Source organism: Macrotis lagotis, chromosome 7 (genome assembly GCF_037893015.1).
Source record: "Macrotis lagotis isolate mMagLag1 chromosome 7, bilby.v1.9.chrom.fasta, whole genome shotgun sequence".
Classification (NCBI taxonomy): domain Eukaryota; kingdom Metazoa; phylum Chordata; class Mammalia; order Peramelemorphia; family Peramelidae; genus Macrotis; species Macrotis lagotis.
Window position 1 is genome coordinate 130,350,535 of NC_133664.1, and position 12,708 is coordinate 130,363,242.

At 35.7% G+C, this 12,708-nt stretch overlaps 1 protein-coding gene across 2 annotated transcripts in view; it reads left to right on the forward strand.

Moving 5' to 3' along the window:
* The window catches only part of AASS (aminoadipate-semialdehyde synthase), an 82,976-nt gene that overhangs the window by 46,894 nt on the left and 23,374 nt on the right, over positions 1-12,708 (forward strand). For both annotated transcript variants that reach the window (XM_074193811.1, XM_074193812.1), the window contains exons 14-17: positions 9,610-9,731; positions 9,935-10,061; positions 12,242-12,352; positions 12,429-12,537. In XM_074193811.1, the coding sequence (XP_074049912.1) occupies positions 9,610-9,731; positions 9,935-10,061; positions 12,242-12,352; positions 12,429-12,537 (469 nt within the window). The remainder of the gene's footprint in view (positions 1-9,609; positions 9,732-9,934; positions 10,062-12,241; positions 12,353-12,428; positions 12,538-12,708) is intronic.

A 12,708-nucleotide genomic window follows, 5' to 3' on the forward strand; every position in this document is an offset into this window, starting at 1 on the left:
ATATCAAGGGAACTTAACACAGCTATTGAAGGCTTTTATTTGCTCTTGTGTTGTATTCCTGACCAGCCCCCATTCCAGGATCCTTCTGTTTATCATCCTAAGCTCACCCATGGCCAGGCCATGGACAGGTTCCAGTACAGTAGGGGACCAGGGGAGGAAGCCAAGTAGGATAGTGCAGCCTTGGCCTTGGGGCTCTTCCAGAACCCATTCAGAATGGAACTCCTAGTTAGAAGCAAAGACTATGGCTACACAGCAATATTGTTTTTATTCAGGATTGTGGTCAATTCCATTGATGGCAAATTCTGAATAAGACCTCTTCTGTTAGAAAGGAACTTGCATAATAGTCACATTTCCTCAGTGCCAATAACTAATTTTTTCTTGACTTTTCCACTCAAAATTTGGTTAGATGTGTTTTTTTAGGCATTGTGGAATGCTACAACAAAGTTGCTAAAAGCTCACTGTACTGTTGACTTATTTGCATCTTTTTTATATTGAATTTTATTTAATTTCTTTTTAAAGTCAGCACTTTCCCACCCTCCAATTGGTTTTATATTGATTATATTTTGCTGCTTTATTCTTGCAAACTCTCCCTCACTCCTATATGCTCGCTCTGTCTCAAATTCTTTGAATTCTTTCAGCACCTTTCTTTTCTTGTGTCTTTTTTCCCCTTCAAGAAAATTTCCTGTTTGTTTTCTTCATAATTTTCTTCATGAGTCTCCCATCCTAGGCTATTTCTACATCTTATTTTCATATTCATGAACTCTACCCACCCTTAATTGCTTATTTCTTCTCTCTATTCATCATGGGAAAAAGTTCCTGAAAAATGGTGTTCAAGCTTCTTATATTCATTTTCTAAATTGCTGCCTTTGGAGGTATTAATGTGTCTTTCTTTTTTTCCTGATACACTCTCTTAAAGATAGCTATTTATAAAGGTAAAAGTGTTAGCTAGAAATATTTCTGTGTTAATATTAACTCTGTTTCCCAATTTTTGAGACCCAGTTCTACTTCTTTTTCATGATAACAAAGTGAGAATTGAATAAATAATTTGTCATATGATCATTTAATTTACTAGCTTCTTTTATTATAACCCTAGTATCCTCTCTCTGACTCTCTTTCCTGTTGCTTATGAGGATTCACTGTTATTAGGAATTCAGGCATCTACTGTCCTGATGTCAGATGCTGGGAACATAAAACCTTTTCTAAAGGGTTCTCCTAATGTGTAAATTATGCTCAGACAAAAACCCATTATAAAGTTCTGAATCTTAATGCAGACATAGATTCCCTCTTCTATGGAAATGTTCCTTCTTGTCTGCCCATAAATCCATAAAAATAAGCATTTATTAAGCCAGACACTATGTTCCAGGCAGTATGTTAAGAGCAGTGCCTGCTAAAGTATTAAGCATTTTACAAATATCTTTATTTGGTCCTCACAACAGCCCTGGGAGGTAGGTACCATTATTATCTTATTTGAGTGAAATTATCATTTGAGAAAAGTATTATTATTTCAGTTGAGGAAACTGAGGCAGAGAGGATTAAATGACTTGTCATGGGTCACAGAGCTAGAAAATGTCTATGCCTGGATTTGAACTTGAAGTCTTCTAATCTTAGACTTAATACCCTATCCACTGCACCACCTAAAGGTTTGAGGGAACCTGGGTTGTCCCTAGCTCAGTTGTCTCTAGACTTCAGGTGTGACATGTTCTTGCTAATAAAGTTGTTTGTGCATTTCACATGGACAAGTCATCCTTGGGAACATGCAGTATTCTCCCTGCATTATGGACAGCTCCCAATTGACTTTTAGATCACCTGAGATTTTAATCCTTTGGAAATTGGCATCCTATGATTTCTAGCTATTTGAAGGGTGGTGGTGTTCCTTTAATAAAATTGGACCATTTTTTCCTTTCTTTTTTTTGTTCTCTCTCAATATCCTGAAGTGTGAATAGGCAAAGAAACTGGACATTTCTTAGAGGGGAATTCCAAAGGGTGGTTCTTTGTTATGGCCTTTCAGTGGCATTTGCTTCTTTTTTAAGCCTCATATGTTTAGAAGAAAACAGAAACATTAACTCTCTGTTTTGGAAATTTGGCTTTCATACATTTATAATACTTCTTTCTGAAAGCTAGAGTTAATATAGGGGCATGCACATGCACACGCACATGCACATCCATGCAAATGAGTACAGTGTATAAATGTATACACACATTTCCACATAAGTATTGAACACACATTTTTACATATGCTTATCACATTTGCACACACACATGGTTACACATGCACACTTGTGTCCACATCTCTACCACATCTCTAGTATCTGACCTCAGAACAGTAGATGATTTAATTCCTAATGAGTGAGAGAGAGAGAGAGAGAGAGAGAGAGAGAGGAGATACTGTGGTCATAGGAAAAGAGATTGGTAATTAAAATAATTAAATGAGAAATTATTTATTAAATACTCATTACCATGATTTAAAAAATTGTGATAACTGGGTTTCACAAAATGGGCCACATAGTGAATGCTACCACACAAAAATTTTTCTAGCTAACACTTTTGCCCTTATGAATAACTATTTTTAAGAGGAAAGAACTTCAGAAAAAAAGAAACAAACATACATACATGCAATATATGTAAACATACACACAGAGAGCCACATACATACACATGTATCAATATATGCACTAAATATATGTGTGAGCATGGAAAATACATTGGTGTATATATGATATTACAGTGGTATATGCACATTCCTGTAGAAACTATGTTCATACACACAGGAATACATGTGCACACAGGGACTATGTGTACTCATACATGTGTCCAAATGCTTTAAATAGGCATACACTGCCATACACACTGTGCATATAAGATACAATACATATATGAACCTGCCTGTAGAAACATTATGTTTATGCGCACCTATGTGTGCATATATATTCACAGAGACACATGCAAACACATATGCATTAAATACATATACCTACATACAATACACATGTGCACTTGTGGGTACCAAAATACATCTATGTGAAGAGATACACACATGTGTTCATATGCATGTATATGTTTTTATTTGCAGATACATGTGAAAAATATTCCTATATGCATTGAATAGATACACTTGCATGCAGGTGTGCTGTGTGTGTGTATGTGAATATCACCTTACATTATGCAATGCTTATAAGACATCATTTGGACACATATACACATATATTTGCATATGTGTGCACACAAAGAGATACTCATATATACATACAGTGTATCCTTAAATGCATTATATATATATATCCATGCATGTACTATGGATCACAAAATAGATGCATGCATGTTTGTAGAAACAGCATGTGTGTGCTGTGCAGTACATACACACATGCATGAACAGCACATGCTTGTATTGCCATCTATATAAAATGTATGTACATAAATGTTCATGTATATACATGTGTGCTTTGTTCATTTGTACAATACACATCATGTAAATATATTCAGACACATTTATATGCATAGACATGCATGTATCACTTTAAATGTGGTGTCTGAAATATTTCTCACCTAGACAGTGCAGGGGATAGAGTGCAAGGGAATACTTGGAGTCAAGAAGACCTACATTCAAATCCTGTCTTAGCAATATAATTACTATGTGACCCTGGGCAAGTTCAGTTAACCCATTTCCCTGTCAATTCATCTGTAAAAAGGAAAGAATAATAACACCTATCTCACAGGGTTGTTGTAAGGACTTGGTGATTTAACATTTGTAAAACCTTAAAGTGCCATATAAATATAAGTTTATTATTATTGCAATTATCATTTCTATTATTGAAAACTCTTAAGTCATTATTACTAATAGTAATGAATAATTAGTGCTGGTGTGAATGGATAAATGAATGAGTGAATGAATGAATGAAAAGGCATTTGTTAAGCACTTACTGTTTACCAAAAACTATGTCTAATGCTGGGAACATAGAAAGAAAAATAGAATCCCTATCTTCTATTTGAAGGAAACCACACATAATAGAAAGTTCAGCTTCAGGGTAGATAGAAATGCCCAGTAGTTAGTGGTGGGGCAGATGCCCAGGTCCATTGATCTTTTAAGTTAAAATTATAAATAGGTAATAATAATAGTAGTAGCTAATTAATATGCCACTTATTATGTGACAGGTGTTAAAAACCTTACAATTATAACTTAATTGTTCCTCACAACAACTCTGGGAGGTAGGAGATATCATTAGGCCCCATTTTACATATAAGGAAGCTGAGGTAGAACAAACAGAGGATTTACCCAGGGTTTCTGAGGTGGGGTTTAGAACTGAGATCTTCCTGATTCCAAGCCCAACACTATCTGCTGTCCCATTTAGCTGAGTAATTAGTTCTTGTTCATGCATACATATGACCGACAGAATATAGAGCAGAGGAGAAGTCTGGAGGATCCTAGGAAGCAATGGCAGGATACAAGAGGACCTTGCAGCTCTCTCTCTTAGTAGAAGGGGTAGATGCTGCCTCATCCAAATTCTGGGCCAAGTGAAGCCACTGGGTCAAAGAGGGAAGGAAAAAGATCTCCTTCAGCGATGGTAGCTCACCCATGGCCAGGCCATGGATAGGTTCCAGTACAGTAGGGGACCAGGGGAGGAAGCCAAGTAGGATAGTGCAGCCTTGGCCTTGGGGCTCTTCCAGAACCCATTCAGAATGGAACTCCTAGTTAGAAGCAAAGACTATGGCTACACAGCAATATTGTTTTTATTCAGGATTGTGGTCAATTCCATTGATGGCAAATTCTGAATAAGACCTCTTCTGTTAGAAAGGAACTTGCATAATAGTCACATTTCCTCAGTGCCAATGTTAGGATTCAAAACTATTAAGATTAATTTTTAAAAAAGGATTTTTTTTGTTGGTACAATGATTTGGTTTTTTAAGTAGGTTCTATTCCCATGGTTATCTTTATTAACTTAGTTTTTAACCACAAATGGTTTAATCTAAAGCACCATGCTCTCAGGAGATAGACATGCTAAAACTAGTTTTCTTCTCTGCCTATGTGAATGGACTCTTTACAAGGCTGGGTTATAAAATCTAGTACAGACTATAGCTTAGATTGGTGTTCCTGTGAGTTTGGTTCCAGACTACCACAATAAAGTGAATATCTCAATAAACAAGTCACATGCACATAACTTATGTTCACACGCTATATTGAAGTCTATGAAGTGTGCAAATAACTTTATGTCTAAGTACATGCCTTTATTAAGAAAGATGTTACTGCTAAAATGCTAACTATTGACTGTGCCTTCAGTGAGTTGCATACTTTTTTTTTTTTGCTGGTAGAGGGTCTTAACCTTGATGTGACATTGATGGCTGCTGAATGATCAAGGTAGTGGCTGCTGAAGGTTGGGGGTGGTTGTGGTCATTTCTTAAAATATGAGCATAATGGAGTTCATCATATTAACTCACCCTTCCTTTTATTTGAACATGTAGAGGCTGTTGCAGATTTATTAACTGCCCTTGTTTCAAAATGGATGTCTGTCAAAGAATAGAAAGACTGGAGGAGAGGGAAAGTCAGGAGAGGAGAAATCAGAACACACAATTTAGCAATTAAGTTCACCATCTTAACCATAAGTATGGTTCTGAACAATTACAATAATAACATCAAATATTACTGATCATAGATCACTATAATATATACAATAATATTGAAAAAAAAACTTCCCACATACTGTTGGGAAAATGGCACCGATAGACTTGCTTAATGCAATATTGCCCAAGGCTTCAATCTGTGAAAAATGCAATATCTATGAAGTGCAATAAAAAGAGCTCTACCTGAAATAATTATCATCTTGATTGTAGCCTGATATCAGACCCAGTCTTGGGTCTTGAAGTCTGGCTGAACCATTATGACTCCAGCTGTATGACCTTCATCCAAGATGCTTAATCTGTGTTAAATGCAATCATTAAACTTGTATAAGCTGTATCCACTGCTAGGAAGTATGGAGGATAGAGTCCTGGGCCTGAAATCAGAAAGATCTGAATTCAATTATGTCCTGAGATAGACTAGTTGTATGACTATGGCTGAGTCAGTTTCCTCATCTACAGGTATGGGGATAATAATAATATTTAATTATAGAGTGATTAACAGTAGTTCCTGGACAAAGTAAGTGCTATATATTAGCTATTATCATCACAGTTGTAGTAGTAATAATATTTGTTTTATTTAATGGGGCTTTTATGAAAATCAAATGCACTTATATGTATATATGTATACACATGCACATATTCATATATATGTATATAAACATATATAAAACATTAGTTGTTATCATCAGTGGATGTTATTACCACTATATAATTATAACTTGTTATTATCACTGAATATTATTACCATTGTGATGACCTGACACTTGGTGTTACATAATAAGGCATGTTATTTGTGTGATATTTGTGGGTTCATGCTGTTCTTTCACCAAGATCAGGGGAACAAAAATTCCCACTACATAGTATTCTCTTCTATGAGCTATGCTCACCATCTCTGATTGTAATGCCTTCTAATCTAATCTTATTTAATGTGGTCAGATTTTTTTGAAGCAGCATGTCCTAGGCATAAACATTTATACTGAAACAAGTCTTCTTGGCTTTGATTGTTAACATTTTTCCATCTTCTTTATGTGACAGAATCTTGATATTAGTCTATGGAATAAATTCTGAAAGACATACTTAATAGATAGCAAGAACTAGTAATAGAACAATCTTTACTTGAAATTGCATTTTGATGTTTAAAATATTTCTAATGCTGAAGTCTCAACTTGAAAATTGTGGATATTTCTATTTTTATGCGGGGGAAAATCTTCAAAGTATTAGGTGGCTACCTTATTAAACTAAATCTGTGTTCCTATGATGATATTGTTGGTAGCTCTCTTACTAGAGAGTTATATAGTTATCCAGGACAGTTAGGTGGCACAGTGGCTAGAGCACTGACCTTGGAGTCCAGAGGATAGGAGTTCGAATCCAGGCTCAGACAGCTAACACTTGCTAGCTGTGTCTTAATCCTAATTGCCTCACATCCAGGACTATCTCCAGTCGTCCTGACTCATATCTGACCACTGGATCCAGATGACCCTGGAGGAGAAAGTGAGACTGGTGACTTAGCATAGCACCCCCTCATTTAAATTCAATTCATATGCTTGTCATGGCCCTCTTTGAGAATGAAGGACAAAAAAACATCTATTATATAGTTATGGCTTCTGCAACATGGTTTCAAGCAGGTTAGCATAAGAAATTTTTTTTTTAGGTTTTTGCAAGGCAAACAGGGTTAAGTGGCTTGCCCAAGGCCACACAGCTAGGTAATTATTAAGTGTCTGAGGCTGGATTTGAATCTATGTACTCCTGACTCCAGGGCCATAGCTTTATCCACTACGCCACCTAGCCGCCCCTAGCATAAGAAATTTAATAGGAATCTTTATAGAGTTTTGTAGAAGCTGCAGACAACATGTTGAAAGCCAGCAGACAATATACAAAAAGTTTAAAAACTTAGAAATGAATGAAATGTGTGTATAGTGCTGTAATATCAACTCAAATTAAAAAAAAAAGGTACTGCAAATATCCCATAGAAGGAAGAAATTCAAATTTCTTCTCTGATTTAAAAAAAAATTTATATATATTTTTCTATATAAACCCCCCCCCCCCGAAATTTGGAAGGGATAACTCTACTTGAACCTAGAGTTTTCTATAGTTAGCTAAGGGGTATATTTGGTAGGCAGAGTTCTGGACTATTGTGTGATCCAGAGCAAATCACTTCTCCCTCTAGTTCCATTTCCTCATCAGTAAATTGGAGATAACAATAAGATACCTATCTTGCAGGGTTATTATGAAGATAAAATGTCTTGATATGTATAAAGTGCCATTTAAGGACTAATGGTATTCTGAAGCACTAGAAATGGGAGAGTTGGCTAGTATTTAATTACCTATTAACTTGATCTGTGGGTTTTCCTTTGATAAGCAAAAGGTTATTCAAAGAATTCATACTGGGGCAGCTAGGTAGTTCAGTGGATAGAGCACCAGCCCTGGAGTCAGGTGGACCTGAGCTCAAATCCAGCCTCAGCCACTTACTAATTACCTCACTGTGTGACTTTGGGGGAGTAACTTAACCCCATTGACTTGCCAAAAAATAAATTCACACAGGCACTATGTGTGAACCCAAGAGTTGTGGCCATATGTCAAATTTCTAATAGGTATAGATAGATTTTAAAGACAAAGCCTATTTTGAAAGACTTAAAAACTGCATTGTCCTGGATATTGTGTCAATCTTCATCTGCCTTCTGTTGTGACTTCTTAGAAAGCAGAGAACTCTGGGTAAATGCCAGAAAAGAGGGCATTTGATTTCATCATTTAGTTAAGATAATAAAGAGGGCTACAAAGAAGTCCTACTCTTTCAGCAAAATGCAGATTCAGAATTAGGAGCCAACAAAAAAGTTCAGCTTCTGCCTTTGCAGTAATAGTTTCTTATCTCACAACAGTTAAGTGACTTAAAACAGGATTTGATGTAAATGACTCCTCTACCATTTATATCATTCAATTTCATGGCAACCTTGTGAGCTGACTGCTATTATTGTCATCCTCATTTTACAGGTGAACAAAATAAGGCCAAGAGCAGTTAAGTGACTTGTCCAACTGTACAACTTGTAAAAAGTCAAGAATACAAATTCAGACCTATCCACTTCACCAACTACCTATTTCAGATAGTCAATAGACAAGAAACCAAATGATTGCCTAAGGAAATAAGCTCTTATTTTGACCAAATTTACTGAAAACTTCTGAGAGAAATTAAAATTATATGATTGTATTAATTAACATTATTAATTTATGTTCCGTCCTTTTCCTTCTATTTCTATGAAGACCCAATTCCTGAAAAGATTAGTTTTAGAAGAGCATAACAGTAAAATAATCTTTCCCCAGTTTCAAGCCTTTTACCTGCTAAGGGACCCTAGCTTTTGTCTATTCTGTAAACAAAAACCAGCCTCAGCTAGACTGCCTCCCACCTCCCCCTCCACCCCACCTACCCCAGAACATATCTCCTAGTTCTTAATCTATTAGAATTTAAGGTAAAAATTCATTAAAGTTCTAATCAGAGAGGTTTGAATGGAAATGGCTTCCTTTGCCCCAGATTTCTGGAGATTGCTGAATCTCAAGATCAAATTACCTTTTCAGCAGATTTTTTAATCTACCTCTTCATTAAATATCTACCAATCAAGGTTGATTTTCACTTGTTAGAGAGTGTCTGTCAGAAGATACACATCTGATTTAAATTTATTTATTTATTTATCTAAGGCAATGGGGTTAAGTGACCCAAGGTCACTCAGCTAGGTGTCCAAGGTCGAATTTGAACTCAGGTCCTCCAGACTCCAGGGTTTCTGCTCTATCTACTGCTCCACCTAGCTGTTTCTACACATTTGATTTAAAGAATTTCTTCTTTGGGGTTTTTGGTAACTGAGAGAAACTACTGACTATCAATTTATTGATTATTAACTAGCTTAATTAAAAATTGATTATTAATAACCTAGAAACTCTGTCTCTTATATCACTACACTTTTAAAGAAAATATTCTCTTCTGAGTTTAACAAGTTTTCATTTCATTTGTAGGGAACGTGCTCAGTTGCTTTCAATGGAAAAAAAGAAAAAAGTTTTGCTACTTGGAACTGGCTATGTGTCTGAGCCACTACTAGAATACCTTTCTAGAGATGCCAGCATTGAAATAACAGTGGGTAAATAACCCTTCATTTTTACTTTTAGCAATTCCTTATTTGTAGAGTGTGTGTGTGTGTGTGTGTGTGTGTGTGTGTGAATTCCTAGAACTTTTTTCAAAAACTTTTTTGAGAAGTCACAATGAACTTTATTCTTTGACTTGCTAGGAGGGGAAGACAACTAATCAAAAGAAATATCTTGAAATATTTTGTTCATCAAATAGGCTCAGATATGAAGAATCAGCTTGAGCATTTGGCCAAGAAATACAACATTAACCCCATTGTTTTGAACATTGGTCAGCAAGAGGAGAGATTGGCCAGCTTGGTAAAGAAACAGGACCTTGTGATCAGGTTAGTATCTACAAAGAAATAAACTGAACAACTTGTTTTCCTATTCTCCTTATACAGTTTGGATGGAGATACAGTAGAGGTGGATTTGAAAATCTCAAACTTTCAGGATATTGTAAGGGTTTTTAGAATACTATAATTTATAAATTATTATTTCTAGGTTTCTATTGATTACTTAATATACTCAAAATTATGGAATGAGTGGCTGAAAGGAACATTAACCCATTAACAAGTATTTATCAGTCAGGCACTGTATTGAATTTAGAAGATATGATGGAAAGGCAAAAGAAACACCTTGTCCTCAAGGAGCTTGCATTTTAATGGGGGTAGACAATATGTACATAAATAGGGATATACAAGACATATGCAAAGTGGAAGTCATTTTAGAGGAGAAGGCACTAACAACTTAAGTCATGATGAAAGGTTTTCTATAGAAAGTAGTTTCTGAGATGAATCTTGAAGAAAGTCAGAAATTCTAAGAGGGAGAGGTAAGGAGTCAGAACACATCAGATAGCAGAGATAATTGAGTCCAGTCCTACTTATTTTACAACTTAGGTACATGATTTGTACAGATTCCCATTGCTAAGATGAGAATCTGGCATTTTGAGTCTCCACCTGACCTTCTCTCCAATATATCATGTTGCTTTTATGTACATTCCTCCTAATTAGTAAGAATTGTAGAGGGTTAACTGTGCTCATTTCTGGCTTAGAAATAAGACTTTGAGTATAATGGAGTCATGTGAGGAGCCATCTGCTAATGCTGCTGCAGTTCAGTCATTTTCAGACATGCCTGACTCTTGGTGACCCAACTTGGAGTTTTTTTTTTTTGGCAAAGATACTAAAATGGTTTGTCATTTCCTTCTCATTTTACAGATGAGGAAATTGAGGCAACATAGTCAAGTGACTTACCCAGAGTCATGCACCTAGTAAATGTCTGAGGTCAGATTTGAACTCAATAAGATCAATATTCCTGACTCCAGGCTGGACACTTTAACCATTGTACCACTGCCCTCACTGCCAATAGGCTGAAACTATTTGAGGATGTTGAGGATCCTTCCTATATATATAGCTGCCACATTGATATTCAATTTTCAGTAGTTGTCTGTTGTCTCACTTTGTGTATTTAAAGCATGATTCAGTACTCTAGGTTATATATAACCCTACATTAAAATTCAAAATTCAATCCTCATTCTGTCAGTTAAAACTCTGAGATAAGACTTTATTTTCAGTCTGTTATATTGCTCTCATCCTTACATTCTCTATTCCTGACAAACTGGATGGATGTCAGTTCCCAGTATATGTAATCATAATTCCTTCTTTAGTTGCTCTTGGTTGGTTCAGTACTTTTTCTTGTCATTGTTTCTTAGAAGTTAAGATAATACTTCAGGCTTCACTCCTCCACTCCTTTCCTGATCCTCACTAGTTAACTTTCTTCCCTGGAAATCAATAAGTGCTTTACAGATGTTATTACTTCATTCAGTTCCAACATCAACCCTATGATTTAGGGTATGTTATCCTCACTTTACAGATGAATAAACTGAGTCTGAGTGAGGTTAAATAATTTGCCATATGAGTATGTGTCTGAGGAAGGATTTGAACCCACTTCTTTTGAGCACTCTTATTTACCATTTTACCTAACTGCCTAACTGCTAGATTACTTGGTATTTACTGATCTTTGTGCATATCATATCTCAGCATTATCTTCAAGGATGGTTCAGTTTTTTGTCTTTGTATTCCAGAAGTTAGCTTGCCCATATTAGACATTTAATAAAGTTTCAATTATTGAGTACTAAAGGAGAGAGAAATTGCATACTGACCCATGGAACTTGTCTGAAGGCAAATAAAAACCTTAGAGCATGGCGACAATATTAGAATCATATCTCTAAAGGAAGTACAAAGTCTGTATTTAGTAAAAGTCACCTATAGATAACTGAATTTAGAAAACTAAGTTTTTGGTAAAATGGCAGAGTGATTTTCATAGTTCCAAAATTTTTTTTTAAAGCATCCACTCTCTATTTACTTAAAACATGAATATTTGGTAAATCATTTTTATTCATAGCATTTTGTGAATCTATGCATTACATGAACAAGGTATACTTGTAATAGGGAGAATGTTGGTTTCTAAGCAAGAGTTGTTGCAATCTCATAATCAGGTTTTTTCCCCCCTCCTTTTTCTCCTGAAGCTTGCTACCATATGTATTACATCCCACTGTGGCCAAAGCATGTATTGCCAGCAAAGTGAATATGGTCACTGCCAGCTATATTACACCAGCCATCAAGGAACTAGAGAAAAGGTAAGTTTCCTAAGTATTCACTAAAGCCTGTGACCCCACTGAAATATTTTCATTTTATGACCCACTTTTCTTTTAGCGTGGATGAAGCTGGAATCACATTAATTGGAGAATTGGGATTGGATCCTGGTCTTGACCATATGTTGGCCATGGAAACAATTGATAAAGCTAAAGAAGTAGGAGCCACGGTAAGATCACTTTAAACTTCCAATACTTATTTTTAGGAAAATCTTAACTGATCTGTTTTTTTTCCATGTAAAAACTACCCCACGGTGATGATATGCTTTTCTATAAAAATATCATGTTAGATAGATTTTATGAGAATAGATTCTCATGCACAGTGGTCTGGGGTAGGTATG